At 38.5% G+C, this 21,197-nt stretch overlaps 1 protein-coding gene across 1 annotated transcript in view; it reads right to left on the bottom strand.

The window, feature by feature from the left end:
- LOC141745992 (sodium channel protein type 2 subunit alpha-like) overlaps positions 1 to 21,197 on the bottom strand; it is a 79,238-nt gene that overhangs the window by 42,829 nt on the left and 15,212 nt on the right. The window contains exons 2-6 of the mRNA XM_074593587.1: positions 7,730 to 8,050; positions 1,933 to 2,051; positions 1,459 to 1,548; positions 732 to 860; positions 198 to 289 (exon numbers count right to left, since the gene is read on the bottom strand). Of these exons, the coding sequence (XP_074449688.1) occupies positions 198 to 289; positions 732 to 860; positions 1,459 to 1,548; positions 1,933 to 2,051; positions 7,730 to 8,002 (703 nt within the window). The 5' untranslated portion in view covers positions 8,003 to 8,050. The remainder of the gene's footprint in view (positions 1 to 197; positions 290 to 731; positions 861 to 1,458; positions 1,549 to 1,932; positions 2,052 to 7,729; positions 8,051 to 21,197) is intronic.

Genomic DNA, 21,197 nt, shown 5'->3' with positions numbered 1-21,197 from the left:
TCTCACCTGGAATGACTGATATTGTTTTCAAAGCTCGGAGAACTCTGAATGTTCTCAACGCTGAGACATTGCCCAGGTCCACAAACTCTGTCACATATCTGTAGTGAGGGATTCCACACACAAACACAATGACAGCACACACAAAATTAAACAGAGGTGATGTAGAGGGCCTACCATTTTACACAGTTACTTCTTACCTGGGATTACAGAAATAGTTTTCAAAGCTCTCAATACTCTGAAAGTTCGAAGAGCTGAAACATTGCCTAGGTTTACAAATTCTGTTATATACCTGTAGAATTAAATCACAGTTATTCAGCATTAACATATAGTGTATACTACTTACCTGGACCTGTAATCCAGACTACTTTTTTTGGAAGGGGCAAATTTAAATGAAAGACTTGCATTCATATTTTCCTGTTTCAATTAAGTTTTCCCTAAGAAACACACCCTTAAGTATTTCCGTTGCATGCAAATTAAAAATGAAATGGATTCCCCTGCTTTTAATGTTCAAATACTATTTAAAATTGACTGTTCAGTGGCAACTTCTCTTTTGTACTGTGGGACAGACCACCAATTCTGGTGTGTGCTACATTAATATAAAATATTAAAATGGAAAAAGTTGAAACATAATTCAACTACAACTCATTTTAAATGAGCTAAGATAACCCAAACAAATCATTACAGGTTCAAAAATGTTCTGTTATTTACTTTAAAAAAAATTATATACTTACGCAAAGGAAATGACAACAAAATCAAGCCAGTTCCAGGGGTCACGAAGGCAAGTAAAATCATTTATGCAGAAACCTCTTGCAAGGATTTTTACCAGAAATTCAAAAGTATAAATTCCAGTGAAAGTGTACCTATGAGAAAACATCCAAACGAAAGTGAAAGGTTGTCATTCCATGATACAACATGTCAGAAATAAAATTCATGGGTAAGTGAAACCTAGTGTTTACTAAAGTTACTTGACCAGGTAGACTTGAGAATATCAAACAATAGTCCTCAGCAGAGGTATTTTCTTTAAAGAGGATCTGTGTCCCATTTTTAGATTTTGTTACACAAAATGAAGGTACTTCATCAGGACTACAGAAAGCATCTTCCACACTGAAAACCAGTAGTTTTGGGTTCAATGCCTATTTCCCCCCCCCCTTTTTTAAATGCTAAAGGAACAGCTCAACAGGGAGAAGGCATAAAAACATTACTTGTACAAACATTCTGAACAAGAGTATTAATCAGAGTTTTGTTCAGAGAAAAAGGTTAACAGTATCCCAACTTCTCTCCTTCCTAGAGCTTGCAGGTCTATGCTGCTTTGATTTGCAGCTAGGATCAAACTCCAGACTAGAAAAAGGAGAATACTGGTATTACCCACAAGGGTAAGTAAAACTACACGTCTGTCTCTTAATTTACTTTTCATTTTTAAACCATTAAAAAATTATTAGCTAATTTAAGTATACTTACTCTACATTCTTTGTCCACTCTGGAAGGTTATTCCATGTCATAAATACACAGTTTGTCAAAATAGTGAGCATAATGAGCATGCTGAACAATGTTGACTGTAGTTAAGGAACACACTCTTTTTTAATGCTGAAATTGCATCACACAAAACATGAGGCATTGACCGGGCTATAGAATACTGACAACATATATGATACAAATCAGTTTACTATTACTAGCAACGTCATAAATAATGCAAAGATGTTTCACAATAACGATGGCTATACCACTAACTCTGTAATCTAGGTATGCATGCTGTGCATCTCTTCCTCTGAATTTAAACAGAGGGCTAAAGTGACAAATCTTAGCTCTGATTCATTTTGAGAGAAAGAATTAAGGGCAGGAACACATTTAAACACTAAACCAAAGAACACAGTACTATTAAATATTTTAAAAAAAAACAGTAATAATTTTTGACAAATGACTTGAAAAGGATATGAATGCACCAAAATCTTAATAGCTATTCTTCTAATAATATTGAAAGGAGATAAAAGGTACAAGGCAGGTGTGGCACTGAACCTGAAGATTGTCTTCCCTTTATTCAATACTATAAATGTCTTTAAAAAAAAAAAGGGGGGGGTAGGAAATAGGGAATTAAGGATATGTATGCCATAAATGGAGGCTGCGCTTACACAGATGTAAGTAGCCAAATTTATTTTCAGTAGAATTATAAAAGCAAATATCAGATTCTAAATTTTTACCTGAGCAATGAAAACTGAGCACCATACCTTCTTTGTCTCTGTGCTCTTAAACATCTTCATGTTAGCATTTGCCAGGATTATGTAATTACATTAAAAATATAATTAAAAATGTGTCATTTTTAACATTAAAAATTAATCCAGCTACATTACTTGTACTTCAGATCAAACCCAGCAATGGAAAATGAAGCGCATAATTAACCATTTTTGGACACTTACAAGCAACTATTTAACCATTTCAGCTCTTTAAAACTGCTTCTGATTTATGTCATCCTTGTCTTTTAAAGGCTTTCTGCCTTTATTGCCTGCACAATTATGACTAGCACCATTTTTGCAATCATTTGTGATTTTGACTAGAACAACACACAATGTAAATGTCATCTAATGAAACCTTGATTCTATCTACATTTTGTTATTTTTTTATTATCTCCCAAAATATATCTAATATCTGGAAATATATGCAAATAAACAAGTTTTAACATTGAGTCTTTCTGTTACCTAATGATATTCTATTGTAAAGGAAATACATCGTTTGACAGTAGTGTTTGTGAAGTTGAAACAACAAAAACTAAAATAACTGAAAAAACTACATCTGATTGGAAGTCTTCCACATTCTGTACTAAAGAAACCCACTGCTTCAACTTAGTTGCTTCTTAGAGAGATAATATAGCTCTTTGGTCGCTCACTTACATGCAAGATACTAATCTGTTGATTATCCAGTACTTCATTTCAAGAACCTGCTTTATGTTTTTAATTCAACAAGAACTTTATTGATTTACACAATAAAATAACAACTCACTACTTATTTTGTACTGACTTTTTAATGTAAACCCAATTTTGCCTTCATTCTGAACATCATTCCACTTCTCATGCCTACATAAAAACATCATTTCTTCGTCTGTACTTGCCAAAGTCATCATCCTTGCCCTTTTCTCCTTTTGTTATCCTTACATCTACAAAAGAAACTGAGTCGCATTACAGTACATAATATAAATTCAGGCTTTGTCTTCAAGTCTATACTGGGCCTATAACAGAGACACAATATTGAAACACAAAGCACACAGTTTTAGTCTTTACACTTAGTCCTATGTGAGAACTGAATGTGGGGCTACTCACACGAATGTTACTTTTATACCGTTTTGTTGAACTGATACTGAGCCACAAATCCTCTTTTACATTAACCAAAACCACAGCATTTATACAAGATTTCTGGGAAAACTCTGCATCCATGCATATTTAAAGTGATTCTGAGACGAACAATGCAGAAACTTGCAAGAACTTCCTTGCTCTGTCACATACTATTATTGAGAGCATGTGACCTCAAATTGTCCTACCAGTGTACTGTCTTCACATTCCTCATGGGGCAGTGCAGGTAGGGACTGCTTGCTAGGGAATTAGTCGGGACAATCCTCGTTATCAATACAAGCTGAGGGATGATGTGATAGAGAGCAGCCCTGCGGAAAAGAACTTGGGGATGATGGTGGATGAAAAGCTGGACATGAGCCAACAATGTGCACTTGCAGCCCAGAAGGCCAATCGCATCCTGGGCTGCATCAAAAGAACTGTGGCCAGCAGGTCAAGGGAGGTGATCCTGCCCCTCTGCTCTCGTGAGACCCCACCTGGAGTACTGCGTCCAGTTGTGGAGTCCTCAGCACAAGGACATGGACCTGTTGGAACAGGTCCAGAGGAGGGCCATGAAGACGAACAGAGGGCTGGAGCACCTCTCCTATGAAGACAGGCCGAGAGAGTTGGGGTTGTTCAGCCTGGAGAAGAGAAGGCTCCAGGCAGACCTTATGGTGGCCTACCAGTACCTGAAGGGGGCCTACAGGAAAGCTGGGGAGGGGCTGTTTGCAAGGGCATGTAATGATAGGACAAGGGGCAACGGTTTTAAACTGGAGCAGGGTAGGTTTAGGTTAGATATTAGAATCATAGAATTGCTGAGGTTGGAAGGGACCTTTAAGATCATCGAGTCCAACCTTTAACCTACCCTGACAAAAGCCACTTCTAAACCATGTCCCTAAGTGCCCCATCTACCCTTTTTTTAAACACCTCCAGGGATGGTGAATCCACCACCTCCCTGGGCAGCCTATTCCAATGTTTAATAACCCTTTCAGTGAAAAAATGTTTCCTAATATCCAATCTAAACCTCCCCTGACGTAACTTGAACCCGTTTCCTCTCATCCTATCACTTGTCACCAGGGAGAAGAGGTCAGCCCCCATCTCTCTACAACCTCCTTTCAGGTAGTTGTAGAGGGTGATAAGGTCTCCCCTCAGCCTCCTCTTCTCCAAGCTAAACAACCTCAGCTCCCTCAGTCATTCTTCATAAGGTTTGTCCTCCAGACCCCTCACCAGCTTTGTAGCCCTTCTCTGGACACGCTCCAACACCTCAATGTCCCTCTTGTAGCGAGGGGCCCAAAACTGAACGCAGTACTCGAGGTGGGGCCACACCAGTGCCGAGTACAGGGGGATGATCGCTTCCCTAGTCCGGCTCACCACACTGTTCCTGATACAGGCTAGGATGCCGTTGGCCTTCTTGGCCACCTGGCCAAGAGCCAATATGAGCTGCTAGCTCATATTCAGACGGCTGTCAACCAACACTCCCAGGTCCTTTTCTGTCGGGCTGCTTTCGAGCCACTCTGCCCCAATCCTGTAGCGCTGCATGGGGTTGTTGTGACCCAGGTGCAGGACCCGGCACTTGGCCTTGTTGAACCTCATACCATTGGTCTCAGCCCATCGATCCAGCCTGTCCAGATCCCTCTGCAGAGCCAACCTACCCTCAAGCAGATCAACACGCCCGCCCAGCTTAGTGTCATCTGCGAACTTACTGAGGGTGCATTCGATCCCTTCATCCAGATCACTGATAAAGATGTTAAAGAGAACCGGCCCCAGCACCGAGCCCTGGGGGACACCACTTGGGACCGGACACCAACTGGATTTAACTCCATTTACCACCACTCTCTGGGCACGGCCATCCAGACAGTTTTTTATCCAGCGAAGAGTATACCTGTCCAGGCCATGAGCAGCCAGTCTCTCCAGGAGAATGCTGTGGGAAACGGTGTCAAAAGCTTTGCAAAAATCCAAGTAGATAACATCCGCAGCTTTTCCCTCATCCACTAAGTGGGTCACCTTATCACAGAAGGATATTAGGTTTGATAGGCATGACCTGCCCTTCACAAACCCATGCTGACTGGGCCTGATCACCCTGTTCTCCTGCGTGTGCCGTGTAATGGCACTGAGGAGGATCTGTTCCATGACCTTCCCAGGCACCGAGGTCAGACTGACTGGCCTGTAGTTCCCCGGATCCTCCTTCCGGCCCTTCTTGTGGACGGGTGTCACATTTGCTAACCTCCAGTCAGTTGGGACCTCCCCGGTTGTCCAGGACTGCTCATAAATGATGCAAAGTGGCCTGGCGAGCACTTCCGCCAGCTCTTCTAATACCCTTGGGTGGGTCCCGTCCGGCCCCATAGATTTGTGCACCTCCAGGTGCTGAAGCAGGTCCCTCACCGTTTCCCTTTGGATTACAGGGGCTTCATTCTGCTCCCCATCCCTGCAGGGGGCTGGGTGCTCAGGGAACAACTGGTCCTACTGCTGAAGACTGAGGCAAAGACTTCATTAAGTACCTCAGCCTTTTCCTCATCCTTGGTCACTATGTTGCCGGCCCCATCTACTAGAGGACAGAGATAATCCTTAGTCCTCTTCTTATTGCTAATATATTTATAGAAACTTTCTTTGTTGTCCTTGACAACAGAAGCCAGGTTTAGTTCCAGCTGGGCTTTGGCCCTCCTGATTTTTTCCCTACATAGCTTCACTACCTCTTTGTAGTCCTCTTGAGTGGCCTGCCCTTCCTTCCAGAGGCCATAGATCCTCTTTTTTCCCTAAGTTGCAACACTAGCTCCCTGTTTAGCCAGGCCGGTCTTTTTCCCCGACGGCTTGTCTTCTGGCACATGGGGACAGCCTGCTCCTGCGCCTTTAAGACTTCCTTCTTGAAAATCATCCAGGCTTCCTGGGCTCCTTTGCTCTGGAGGACTGCCTCCCAGGGGACTTTGTCAACCAGGCTCCTGAAAAGCCCAAAGTCCGCCCTCCGGAAGTCCAAGGTAGCAGTTCTGCTGACCCCTCTCCTTGCTTCTCGCAGAATCGAAAGCTCTATCATTTCATGGTCACTGTTCCCAAGACAGCCTCCAACCTTCACATCCCCCACAAGACTTTCCCTGTTTACAAAGAACAGATCCAGCAGGGCACCTTCCCTAGTTGGCTCTCTCACTAGCTGTGTCAGGAAGTTATCCCCAGTACGTTCCAGGAACCTTCTAGACTGTTCCCTCCCTGCTGTATTGTATTCCCAGCAGATGTCCGGCAAATTGAAGTCCCCCACGAGGACAAGAGCTCGCGATCTTGAGACTTCTCCCAGCCGTTTATAGAATATTTCATCTGCCTCCTCATCCTGATTGGGCGGTCTATAACAGACTCCTACTACGATATCTGCCTTGTTAGCCCTGCCCCTGATTCTTACCCATAAACATTCAGTCTCATTATCACCATCATTTAGTGCAAAGCATTCATAACACTCCTTAACATACAGGGCCACACCCCCGCCTCTCCTTGCTTGCCTTAGGATGAAGTTCTTTACGATGAGGTTGGTGAGACACTGGCACAGGTTGTCCAGAGAGGTGGTGGAGGCCCCATCCCTGGAGACATTCAAGGCCAGGCTGGATGAGGCTCTGAGCAACCTGATCTCATTGAAGATGTCCCTACTTACTGCAGGGGGGTTGGACTAGATGGCCTTTAAAGGTCCCTTCCAACCCAACACATTCTATGATTCTATGAATTGGTATTAAAATCATCCTGATGACTAAAATATCAGGAAAACTGTAACTGGCCAGAAAAATCAAATCCTTCCCATGAGACTCAGAACAGTTGCAGTGGTGTTGAAGCAAACTCTAGCATAAAAAATTCATATCTGTAAGTGACACAAGCTGCTACCAGTTCACAGAAATCATATCACTTGAAGCCATATGTGATAATAATAATTTATTATTTTTTTACTTATGTTCCTCCCTAGTCAAATAGAGTTTAACGTTTAACTTTTTGTAAAACATACATTTCTATAAGATTTCAAGGAATATTTGACACTCGATTGTTTTGGCAGATGACTGAGCGAGCACTTTGTACAAAGACTACCCTGCTAAACTAGATCTCAGGTACTGTCTACGTTTCCTAGAAACCTCAGGAACAGAGTAGCCAGACACAGAGGAATTTTTCCAATGCTTCAGCATTCAATCAGATTTGAAGAGATTAAAGGACATCTAATGCAAAATCCACCAACTCAAAATATCATCATAAGGAATCCTTAGACATTAAAAGAAAAGTTCTTTTTTAAAAAAAAAAAAAAAAAAGCCAATTAAGCAGAAGAGTTACAGTGATATTCATAGCGTATTCAAACTAGTTAACGCATACTGCATAATACTTTCAGCCAGGGCTTCTATCTATCTCCACAACAGAGTATTTATCACTTTATAGTTCAAGAGGAGTAAAACACTTACTTTTTTATTGATATAATACGGATCCAGGTCCTCCAGGGGCTCTGACACCATTCCTGGAGGAATATCACCATATATAAATGGCAGTGTCTTTCCTGCCTCCAAGTCATTACTTGGCTTTGGGTGATTGTCTTCATGACCATCATCATCTTTATGCTCATCTTTGTCACAATGAGATTTTTCATCAGCAATACGTTTTTCAATAGCTGCAAGAGATTCTTTGGTGAAATAGAAGAAGCTGTCAGATCCCGGTGGTACCAGCATTGCCCGTGCCATCTTTTCATTCTGCAAATTTTAAATGTTGATATGCTCTTGTGCAAGATCCTAGGAGAACATAAGAAGAAAAGAAACAGAAAATAGAAGGTAACAGCAACAAAAATATCCAAATAAAAGCTTTTGGCATAGTCATCATCTGCCTCTCTTCTAATTCTAAAACACTGTAGCAAGAAGTATTTAAATTAATTGTCAGATACTTCATAGAAAATTAGATATCATAGCTTTCCTAAAGTAATGACATAGCAAACAGATACCAGTTATGAGATAAAGAAAAAAATGAAAGGGGAAAAAAAAGACCAAATTTGCATACAGTTTGTGAACTCCGGTTAATACAAACCTCACAACAAGAAAAAAGGAATAACATTCTCGCTTTCCCTAGCCTAAACATTAAGTTTAAACACACTTTATTGTGAAAAAGAAACATGTTAACACAGCTGTGTACTGCAGTCAACGGTTACAAGTTCTGACATATGGATTTATACATCAAGTTGGCATAGAATCTTAAAAAAACGTGCAACTTATTTTACAAAAGTAGAAAGAAAAAACATGCCCTTTCTATCACTCTTTTCATTTCTGATGGCAACACTACTCCATCTGGTGGTTTATACTATGCTTGCTAAACTCATGTTTATATTACACTATTGGACAGGTACTACATACATGAATTTTGTATTTGAAGCCATATGCACAAGCAGAAAGAAACTGCGCTGAAGATTAGTCTTTCCCTTTTTGGCTTTCCTGACTTGCGTCTTCCTGATTTTCAATTGTAACTTTGGTGGTGCTACGTTCCAAAATTAAGGCAGTTACAACGGATGAAGGGGTTTAGATTTGTACAAGAAACACAGCATACTCTCCCCAAAGTTACAGTACTCTCTCTGAGGCCAGATATATTTTCAAAAGACCTAAAAATAATAAATGGACTAAATTACAACAAATAATAAGTTTCCAACAGATCACTTCTTTTTAGGCTTCTATTTTCTACAGTGAGAGTGTAGTTAACACCCATGGGAGCAGTTATCTTCAAAACAGACCAATTTTATGAACAGAGACAAAATGGAACCCAGTCCTGCTTGCTGACACTGGTAAGTGTTGGAGTCGTTGTCGACCTTGGCCAGCTGCAGACGCCTGGCCAGCTGCTCTCTCACTCCTGCTCCTCCAAAGGAAATGTGGTAGGGGAGAATAAAGTGAAAAAGCGCATGCATCAAGATAAATACAGGGAGATCACTTACCAATTACTGTCATGGGCAAAAAAGACTCGGCTTAGTGAAAAACTATTTATTGCCAATTACAATAGATTTGGATGGTGAGAAACAAAGACAAAATCTAAAAGAACTTCCCCCCTCCCTTGCCCCTTTTTTCCAGGCTCAACTTCACTCATTCTTTCTCAACTCCTATACCTCTTCCCTCCCCGAGCATGAGGGAGATGTGGAATGAGGGGCTGAGGTCAGACCACTGAAGTTCCTCTCTGCCGCTTCTTCCACTTCACATTTTTCCCCTGCTCCAGCATGGGTCCTTCCCACAGGCTGCAGGGCTTCAGGATGACTGCTCCAACATGGGCTCTCAACATGCCACATCTCCTTCACGAAATACCCACCCACCCAGCGCCGTGTCCTTCACAGGCTGCAGTGTGCACATCTGCTCTGGCACGTTCCTCCATGGGCTGCAGGGAAACACCTGCTTCACCATGGCCTGTCCCACAGGCTTCACGGGAATCCCTGCTCCAGCACCTGGAGCCCCTCCTCCTTCACTGACCTTGATGTTCACAGGGCTTTTTCTCACACTTTTTTCCTCACACTGACATGTGGTGTTTTGTTCTTTTGTGCATGTGTTTTCCCACAGGTGCCGCCATTTTGGCTGCAGGGCCCAGCTGTGCCCTGGGGTGGGTCCGTCAGAGCCGGCCGGAACCGGCTGTGTCCAGCACGGGGCAGCCCCGGCCTCTCCTCACAGAGGTCACCCCTGCAGCCCCCCGACCAAAACAGGTGGTGCCACAGACAGCCAGTACAGAAATATTGTGAATACTGGTCAGGGTGCCGTGAGTCCCAGTTCCCAAGAGAAAAAACACTGAAGCAGATGTAGATAAGGTGCTCCATTTGCTGTAGGCTTCTGTCACCAAAAATGTCACAGACTGCACCTGTTCTACACAGGAGGTGAGAGCTGGCTAAAGACACAACTTTTTTTCTGATGACAGTATGAGCTCAATAGCAGGGGTTGTCTGGGAGGGAAAAAAAATTGGTGACATACTTTTTCATGAAGTGTAACAGCTCCAAAGTCAGTTTGAATTAACACATGACACCATGAATCACAGAAATCTACCTCTTCTATGTTAACTTCTAGGTAATTTTTACATCAACTTAATGTTAGTTGAGAAAATTTTCTATTTTTTAACAATTTTCCAACAGAAACTAAATGCTCATGGACATCCAACCTAACATTACACAAGCCATCTCTTCCTCAAAATTAGCTACTCGAGGGTATGCACTGACTTCAAATCCCTGCTTTTTCAGCTGAGCTTCAACAGCTTCTGAGTCCTTAACAAATACTCTTTACTATGATAAAAGATACAAAAAAGGGGTCTTTGCAAAGGCTAGTGAACAGATGAGAAATTTCCTAATAAATAGCTATAGCAATCAGGCATTTTTCCTGTCAGCCACAAAGCACTTTAGGAAAACACAAAATTTGTTTCTCTGGAATAGAAAGCCCGAGAATGCCAAGTCTTCCTTTATTTATTAAAAAATGAATAACTTCACCCATGCCACCTTAAAACGATTCACCATTCTCAAATGAAAGGTATGATTGTTGTTTAGACTTCTCCAGCAAATCCTTCTGAAATCCATAGCACCAGTGACCCTGAGGATCTGCCCAGCCATGCTTGGACTGAGAACCCGCTGTGTCTCAACAGGTACTTTTCCTTCAGAAGCTGGACGGCATCTGTGGCTCTAAATACCCAGGGAAGATGCACCAGCAAAAAGGGAGAGAGGTCAGTCTTACAAGGAAGGACACCGGGATCCTTTTCCATAAGGTATATTTTTACCTAAGAGCTAAAGTAATGCAGTATTATTTGGTACTCTTAGGTCATTTATTTACCTTACACATCTGTTTTTCAGAAATTAAAGGCGGGGGGCAGAGGGAGAAATTTTTTCTGAAATAAATTCTTTATTTCAGAAATAAAAATTATTATCTGCTTCTTTATATTTGTAAGTTGAAAATTCACAAGGATTTCCTTAGTGTGAGCAGTCATGTCTATTTTTTTTCAAGTCAAGGAAAGTTCTTACTATCAGGGGCTTTTTCCTACACCAAGGTGATAGCAGTATTAAGTTACACAGTAGGTTTCCCCCAAAGAACCCATTTCTGTATGGTATATTAACCAGTACTGTATGTGTTGTAACAGAGTCTAAGGACTGCACTTCTATAAAATCTGCCTTTTCTGTATTGTGTTATGCAAACAGTTAATACATATGCAGCTATATGTAGTCAGGCTACACACACTCGGTTATCATCTAAAATGGTTAGACAGTTGCACAAACTCTTCTAGAGTCTGAAGAGATGAGAGCAAGATCTACAGCCATTAGAACAACATCTATCTTAAAATTAAATATAACAGGAGCTGTACACATGATGCTGCCCTGTTACAGTCATGCTGCCTTTTATCGGCTAAATACAATACAGGTTTTTAAGCACATTTCCACAACACTGACCAGTCCATCACGCCTATGAACAAGTAGGGCCATACCTGGCAGTCTAAGAAATACTCATGCAACTTCATGGTTTGATGACTATCTTCAGAAACAAAATAGGCAGAAACAAACATGTCAACAAAAAGAAAGAGGAGCCACTCTCAGAGAATAAGACAAGGCAGCTAGTCTTTTGGAGGATGCTCTCATTACTTAGAGAAAGACTTTAGAAAACTTTAAAAATAGTTTTCTAGTCAACTTTATGAATATAGACTCAGAAGGTGATGAATACAATGCCTGCAGAAACTACTTGTTATCAAACATGTACTTGACAAATGTCACTAACTGTTGTGTCTGTCTATGCATTTAGGCTAAATTTACTCTTCAGAAGTCTATAATATGTAAAAGTTCATGACTGTTCATTTTACAAAATACCACTATGGCCTTATGGCAGTTTTTCTGAGTTGTTACAGATGCTATCAGAATGAACACCAAACTTTCTGCTTGCATGTTCATATTCCACTGGTTTATTCAGCAAGGCTTAAGTGGCATCCTTAGGGCTAAGATGAACTCCAGTATTTCTCTCTAGAAACACCATAGCCAATGACTGCAGCACATCTTTCAGTGTTAACATAAAACAGAAAAAAGTTCTCTTCCAATCAAAACAGGAATCTCTCCTATTAATGATTTACCCTAGCAGCCTAATCACGACACATGCTTGGAAAAAACCCCACACCTATTAAACAAATCTTGAGTTGCAGTTCAGTGACCATACTTTCTTGTCATGACTTTTAAGAAGTACTGCAAATATATAAACTCTGTAGTATTGTGGAGCAAACTGATACCACTTATATCATTACCTCATGGAAATCAGTTTATCCAAGAAAGAAGTGGAGTGAAAAAAAATTACGAAGACAGATGGATTGGTTTAATGACTTAAATGTTCACCCTCTCTTTTCTGCAATCTTGTTGGCTTCTGTATTACGAACTAAGAGGTAATAACAAATCAAAATCAGAAAACAAGAAAGAACATGAATCCTGAAGAAACTAAACCTGACACCCCTCCCCCCCAAAAAACACCCCACAAAGGTCTTTATATGCTCCCATGCGCTTCCCTCAAAAAAAACAACCAACAGTAAAAAACAACGCATAAAAAAAACCCCTGTTTCTCAGCTTGCTATTAAGAAATAGGCTCCTAATCCAACATGGCTATATTGTGCATGTAAGCCTGAATAGAGACTCTTTCGATCAAGCAGGACAGAAAAAGCAAGTTATAAATGAAAGATGACAGACAACTGCTGCATACCACTGACTATCTAGTAGCACAGCACTAGAAGGAAACTCCTGGGTCCAGGAATGAGCCAATAACAACATGATACTAATGTAAATGTTAACATATTCTTATGGAATATGGTTGAATGAGCAAAAATACTTTGTAAATGATCTTTTAAAATATATTTTTAATATGTATACAAAGAAAAGCCTCAGGGTCATATTTACGTCATTTTAGAAACACTACATCTCTTTTATTACTCCATTTTCTACATTGGACATGTAAACAGATTGCTGCTCCAATACATTCTCCACCAAGTTGTAGTAAATCTAATCCTACATTATTTTACGTGTACGTGTTTGAGTATTTCAGCTTAAGTCCACTGGGCTCAAAAAGAAAAGCATGAACACATTTATATTTTCTATAGGAATCTACAAAATGTTTATTTTAACTTTTACAAAAATGATGTCAAGCTTAGACGCAAGCCATACAGTAACAAACCCTCAATACTGAGGAAATATCTCCCACACAGACATAGCATATTTATCTTCATATTTTTTAGAGTTAGAAACAACACATCTGCTCTCACTACTCTATATTCCATAACATAAAAATGAATTTTTACAATATTGTTTTCAACGATCTCCGTACTATGGCACATTTCATAATGCTATATGAATAACTTAAATAAAAAGTTTTCAGCATACTAAAGAAGCCAGATGAAATTACTAAGAAGTCTGACTAGCCATATAAGTCTCACATGTATGAAAATAAATTAAAAATAAGAAGTTACTACCATGACAGTTGGCTTAAGATGTACAGTGAATTCAATTAGGCAAATGATCAAATTGGATGACTCATAAGCAAATCTACAAATATTTTCTTTGCTATGTTCTTTTTTTGTGCACATGTGTATATAAAAGAATATGGCTTTTTTTAGGAATATTGAATTTTACTATATAAATTAAGACTGACATTATTAACTACAATATTGTCATTATTCAATGATGCAGCCTTCATACTGTTACAGTTTCTACAGAAAATAAGCAGGTTTTATCCCTGCTACTTCAACATTACTATTCTCTGATTGTTTGCAAAACAAGAAGCAGGCTATAATACAAATCTAGAAAGTTCTTAGGAAAATGGGTTAATCTAGAAAGCATCTGCTCCAATCAACAATTAAAAATCTAGTATTCCTTCTCCTCTCAAGTAATTTCCTGTGTAGACACTAACAGTACATACACTATTTGTCCATTTACAATGTTAAACATCAATAAGAACTGAAACATTTCTGAATTATTAATAGCTCTGAGACTGAATAAATTAGACCTATGGTACGTTTCACCCCTGATACTTCTCAGCAGGAAACTGTGGCAATACAACAGTTAGTCACTGGGAAAACTTGCCATATCCTTCATTAATAAGTTGTTTCTTTCTCTATAGCTTGTAAAAGACTAAAACAAACACCAATGGAATACAGACCGAATATCTGTTCAGATCTAGGGATTGAATTTTTCATATCCATCTCACCTTATACAACCAAAGTTATTCCAAACTAGCTATTTTCAATTCAATAACCACTGATTTCAATGTATGAATTCATAGTAATACTCGGAAGATATCTGAAAAATATTAATATTGCAAGAAAGAAAAATGTTTAAAAAAAGAAAATTTCTCTAATATAAGTCCATTTTTAGAATCTGCAACCACTTAGGCAAACTGATCTGCCTCTTTCCTTCATGTCATAAAACGTATTCATCAAGTGCACATCCAGGAAATTCAGTCCTCACAAACAAGCAATCCAATCACTGATGTATCAAATAGAAAATCTGGAATAGAGCCAACACACAGCAAATACAAAACTGTGAAGGTTTTATTGCTGGCAATGCAATTAAAACCAATGAAAAACATGATTTACATTGTCAGAAATGTGACATGCACATATTTTTATTTTATCGATTATGAGTGACTACATTTTTCCAGACCATAGAAATAATTCTCAAATTTCAAGACACTGCTTCTAGTTAGGTCTGAATGAGCCATGTAGCCAAGTCTCTGGATAATACTCCTAATTTAAAGCTTCCTCAAATTGTTAATTCTTTTTACAATCTAAAGACAAATTTATATCAGATTTTCTCCAACACTAAGGCTATTCTTCAATATCCTGTCAGTATTTACAGTAAAAATTCCCATCTCTTAAATTTTCATCTGGTGTTATTAGTTCAGTGAACCTTTTCTTTGAGTCAAATAAATTATACCAGTCACTAAAACTTGTTTTTACATTTTTTGTGTTTATGTTACTTTGTGGGATAGATTTGCTTTTGTACATCCTGGTGTTCGGTCTTGCAGGCTTTCATTATCAATGTGTTGGGGTTGTTTTTCTCCTCAGTTCTCCAGATTCCTCCTTCAATTTGGTGCTGTATTTACATGTCATTAAACCAGTTTATGTCAAAATAAGACTTTATGCAGTTTCCAACAAATAGCACTGATAATGTGTGCTGCATGACCTTTGCTCCAACATACTGCTCTTTTATGACACCAAAGATGATGACATCAAGTGAATTAAATTATGAACTTTACCCTTACAAGTTTGGATAATTTTTCTGTATAAATTCACAGCAAAGACAACCATCAAAGCTTTTAAATAATATTTCAATCTGTGGATTTAAATGAGCATGCATCTAACTCCTTGTTTTGATGCTCAAAAGACAAATAGAAAAATTAAATATCTCCATGGATACTACATAATAAAATATAGCTGCTTAGAGATTAGTAAGCTATGAAACAATACTGAAACAATTCTATATGTATTTTCAAATAATCACGGTACTTGCATAGTGTTTAGTTTGCTTGTATTCATTAGCTGAAAGACAGTATGAATGAAGGGCAACCATCATACAGAATAAATTTATTTTCTTCACACAGAGTACTTATTACACAATAATTGTGTTCAGTTGCAATACTGAATACACCACTTAAACTTGCTTTAGCTATATGAACTCTTTAGGATGTAACTGCGAGATTCCCCAAACGACAATCCAAAAGGCATCAGAAATCATATGGACTTGATCTTGTGTCATTTAAATCCTGTAAGTTTTTGCACCAAGAGAAGCGAGTGAAAATACAGTGAAAAAGAACTTGTATTCTTGTACAAGACAGAAAATGACATTTAGAAAAGGGAGGTTTAGCAGGATGTTTAAAAGGAAATTGGAAACAGTTCTCCAGGAGGGTATCTGTTTCCTTAAGCATTCAAATTTAAAGGAAGGAATAAAAACGTTTGAAAAAGACGAAACTCCAATTAAGAAAAAAGATCTTTCAGATTTTTTAACTCTGGCCTCACTTACAGCATAAGATCTCAAAGGTACAAGAAAACCAAGAATGGCAATGACAACATTGCAAGTTACTTTTCAGAGTTAGATTTCTCTTACATTACAGATTTGCTGCAGTGATTCCAAGAAGTCAATAAGTGACACTTTCAGAAAAGATGAAAGTACTACAGTACTTCTAGATTAAATTTTCAGAAGCTCTCTGGCTCAGATTTCACCTCCACTGGATGTATGCCAGCTGAAAAAGAAAAGGACGTTTCCTTGAAATGAAACTGAAGAGAAGAACTGCCACAATAGGCAGAAGTATTTCTTTAAAATGTTCTGCCTACATAAAATCCAGACATTTATGAAATTCTCATGGATTGCAGTCACGGCATCCTCACCAACACATTTGCTCAGTTCACATTTTCTTGGATGATGCAATTTTTAAAACGAGTAAAAGAAAAAAAAATAATCTTTTTGCTTGAAAGGAATACTTTTCCAGGAATAATCTTTCTTTTTTGTGAAGTAGAAAGAAGTAAATAAAAGTGAGTTTGTTGTGGGTTTTTTTGGGTTTTTTGTTTTGTTTTGGTTTGTTTTTTTTTTTTCCAAATGGGATCCTTAGCAGGACTCTGATCCACAGAATAAGAGCTTAATATTCACATACATGTACAAAGATATCCAGAAATTGCACTATTAGAAATTGGAAAAATGTTTCTTTCAAGTTCACAAGTTCATTTATTATCTGTCAAATGCTACATTACAACAAACTTAAGACTCAGAATTTGGTCCAAGTTCTTAAGTCAAAAATTCTTATTTGATTTATCACATATATGAGAACCGAAGCTTTTAACATAATATCTAAAACTGATTATGCAGATCCTCCTTGTGTAATGGACCATTTATTGTAAGGCACTCAGCTACTGTGCTTTCTTGCACAGCAGAAGAGTAAGCATAATTGCATACAGAGTTATGTTACATGACTAATGTTAAATTAGTTTTATCCAAAGCCACTTGCAACTTCTATTAACATATGAAGAAGATTTAAAAAACCCTCCATTATGTTTAAAGTGGTTAAGGTCTCTCAAATAGTCTTTGTTATCGAGAGTGAACATTTACAAAGAAACTACATTTGGAAATTATAAACTTAGAGACAATAAGCAACATTTCTCTTCTGAATTAATGGCAGAATGGGAACTTTCAGAAGTGGTGAATTTGCTTTGTATTACAGTTGCATATAAAACCAGAATAATATATTTTAACGTATTAAGTGATGTGCTTTGAGAAGGACGTGTTAAATGAAAAGCAGAGGCATTTTTCCATGCATAAAATGCAAACTTCCTGCAAAATAAAGTGGACAGAGAGAGAAGATGCATAACACTTGGCCTAACATCTACATCCTGTTGTGAAAGGCCTCAAAGCAAAACCACAGCCATGATACTTCTGAATGTTAAATATATTAATGTTGCATTCAAAATCAGTTTTAAGCTTGTGTGTAAACTGTAGTGTTGTCACAAATCCTTGTCACTTTTGTTTTGTAAAATGAAAACCAAAGAAAAGAAATCAAAACCACAGCTACTCTACCAGTCCTATGTCCAGCACTACATTATTGGAGAAAGTTTCAGTTAAATCTCCCAAAAATCAAGGCTGTGAATAAAAGTGATGGACTGAAAACACCCTGTTTAAGAATGGAACATGACTGAGTAAGTCAGATGCTCTTCCCAAAAACTATCTGAAAAAAAAGCTGAGCATCAGAAATCTCTAGGCATCAGTCAGCCTTACAGTAAATTACCACCTTTAACAAAGTCACACAGAGAAGGTCGGTGATACACTGCAACCAAAGGCAATCAGCCGATCAAACCAAAGAAGTGCTGAAACATCTCCACTTTGTTGAGAGCTTTAATTCTGGGCAAGTCTATCTACAAACCATGGCAATCGGATTATTTTAAACAGCTTAGACATAAGGAACATGCATTTCTTCTTGCATATAGAAGTTTCTCTACTTTTCGACAGGTAAGAATTTTCTGGTCTCAGAACAAAAAGCAGCCGTATCTGAAATAACAAATCTAATGATCCCTGCATCCAAACAATTATTATTACAGAAGAGGTTTATGACTTCCCACTTCAGGATATTGTTTCCCCTGAAACAGGCCACTGCTTTAAATTACCCATATTCTGCTTTTCCTCAGAGAGACAAACACAGAATTTCTTACCTCCTGCAGCTGGAACTTCGTATCTATACAACACAAGCAAGCAAGCAATTAATTATCTTTCTAAACAATATATGATCTACCCAAATTTTTAAATGACTTGAACTTCTAAATGAGTGTCCCCCATGAGAGAAGAACGCAACATTAAGTAAGTTTAGGAGGTGGAGTTAGGTCATACCGCACACCATGCCAGCAAACACGTTGCAGTGACTGAAAGGAGGTGAGCCTATCTCAACTATCTGCGTTCACTCCTTAAACAAAAGGGTATTATTTCATATTACTACACATGATACGCTAGTCTAATTAAAGCCTGGCAAGACCATCAAACATAGTATGAGTTTTCAGTAACTTATTTTGTTGATTAGCTATTTTTTTTTCCTTGTTATATAGTGGTACTGCTAATGGCTATGTCCTTTTATGAACAAATATATTTTTCCATTAATCATCAAAAATTTAATGGGGTCCACAGAGCTGACTAAAACAAATATATGGCTTTTCTTGGTTTTGTTTATAAAAGACATATATTCCTCACGTTGTTAGCAATGTATTATCATCATACTAATATCTACAGAGCTCTGCCTGTGACCCTGAAAGACAATCTAAATTTACTTATTGGTCCTTCTTATCAATCATTAGATAAAAAGACATTACACAGGAGGAGCTGGACATAACAAATAGAAGGAAAATGCCTCAGATAAATTAGTTATTCCATTAAGGGCGCTATTTGAGAAAGAATTCTTGGAGGCATATGGCTGAGCCTCTGCACTGGCGCCTGCGGGAACCCCCACATCCAACAGAAACGCTGTCAGTAGTGACTAAGGTACACAAGATGAACCTCTGGGTTTTTTGAGGGCAACTCACTGGATTTTGTGAAATTTATCAGTTTTTAGGAAGGAAGAAAATTCTTAGAATCGGTCATAGCTACAAGGGACACAAAACGTTTACTAGAGAAATAAGCTGTGCTGAGCTTTTGATGATAGAAAAAAATTAGATAACCCAACAACAATTTCAGATTCAGTCCTCTCTCTCATAAGAATAAACAGATAATCCTCCCTTTAAAGATATTTCACTACAAGTTAAAGGATTTAGGGGTGGGAAGAAAGAAAGAAGTTGAGTTTCTTTTGTCTTTTTATAGCTACGTGCTGGAATTTTCAGTGAATCCATTGCTGATCCATTTAAATGTATCATCTCAAAGTTCATTTACTATCCAGAGAGACTGCCTCAGCAGCAAATCAGAACTGCTCCACAATTTATTCAAACCTCATAATTTAGTACTAATGAATTATTAATACAGTAATAAATAAATGATATGCGCACTATATTACAAAGTACATAAGCACTGTGCACAACAAAGAAACTGCACACATCCACGTACATGGGATTTGTCATTAGATTGGCTCTTATAAGCATGGAATCAAAAAGTCATCTGTTAAGCAAGGTACATCAGAATGCTCCATGTAAATTACTTAAAGGTTGTACGTGATATTCAGACATTGCAGAAACATCTCCAAGTGATGCACTCATGCAGGTGCAGCACCGGCTATAAATTTTCTAGACTTTAGACTGTCACATGGTTCAAGGTTTTATTATCATTCTGATAACTTTACTGCAAAATTGATTTAAAAATAAAATTCTCTGGAATGCCTTACCTCTATCAGATTAAAGTCAATGTATTGGAATCGCTCTGACTGACTATACCAATGTCTTTACACCAATGAAACTTTCACCAATGCAGAAAGAAATATTGTGAATTATGACCGATTTCATGAATGTTAGAAGAAAACATTGGATTTGGTTTTTCCACACAGGGAACATGTATGCCATGTCTGAAGTAGAAGATTTAGTTTATTTCAACTGCAGCTAGAGAAGAAAAGAATATGTCAATTTCTGATAAAATTCTTGGTACTGTATTTATAATCACTTGTGTAAAATAAGATTACAGAAATCAGAGAAAAAAAAACAGTTTGGGAGGCACCTTTGGAAGTCAGATAGTCCAAACTCAACTGAAAACGAAGCTAAGGTTACCTACATTATATCGCTTACACTAAGAACTCAGTAGGTTCAAGGGATCTGTTCCAGGTTGCTTCCCCATGCCCCTCCACTGCCTCTCTCCAGGATCTCCCAAGGCGCCTCAGTAAATCCTCCACCCACCATATTCCAAGTTGCTCCTCCTGCAAGCCCCAGCTCCTTTCACCAGCTCTCTAGAAGCGCTCATCACCTAATGCCCCTCCAGCTTTCCAGCTTGTGTTCTACCAGGTGGAACCCTGGAATATTTGCTGCAGGTTTCTGCTGGTCTGTTACCAAATTCTCCTTTCTGTTTTTCTGCTTAAATATTGGGCCATCAGTAACACAAGTCACCACTGCAAAGTAACAGCAATAAATGATGTCAAACCAGAACAGCTCCCAAAAAACTCCCCTCATGAACAACGAAAACAAATTAGGAACTGAAAGAGAATGAACTCTTTAAGCTACCCCAAGTGTAGGTTTAAAAAACAGAGGACTGTTTTATATTAGGAAAGTCCTCTTGAATAATAATAATAATGAAAAAAAACCAAACAAACTAGAGAAAACGTAACAAAAACTAACAAGATACATACTGCAGAACCCAAACCTATATTTCACTGGATTTAAACCAGTAAAAAATAACATTCTCAAATTCTTAAAATGGGATCCTGGTTTTTATCTACCACAAAGCTCAAAACATTATTGTTTCCTTTAGGAAAAGCACATGTCTAC

Source organism: Larus michahellis, chromosome 7 (assembly GCF_964199755.1).
Source record: "Larus michahellis chromosome 7, bLarMic1.1, whole genome shotgun sequence".
NCBI classification, from domain to species: domain Eukaryota; kingdom Metazoa; phylum Chordata; class Aves; order Charadriiformes; family Laridae; genus Larus; species Larus michahellis.
Note: the sequence above shows the minus strand (reverse complement) of the source record. Positions and strands in the feature narration are given on the sequence as shown.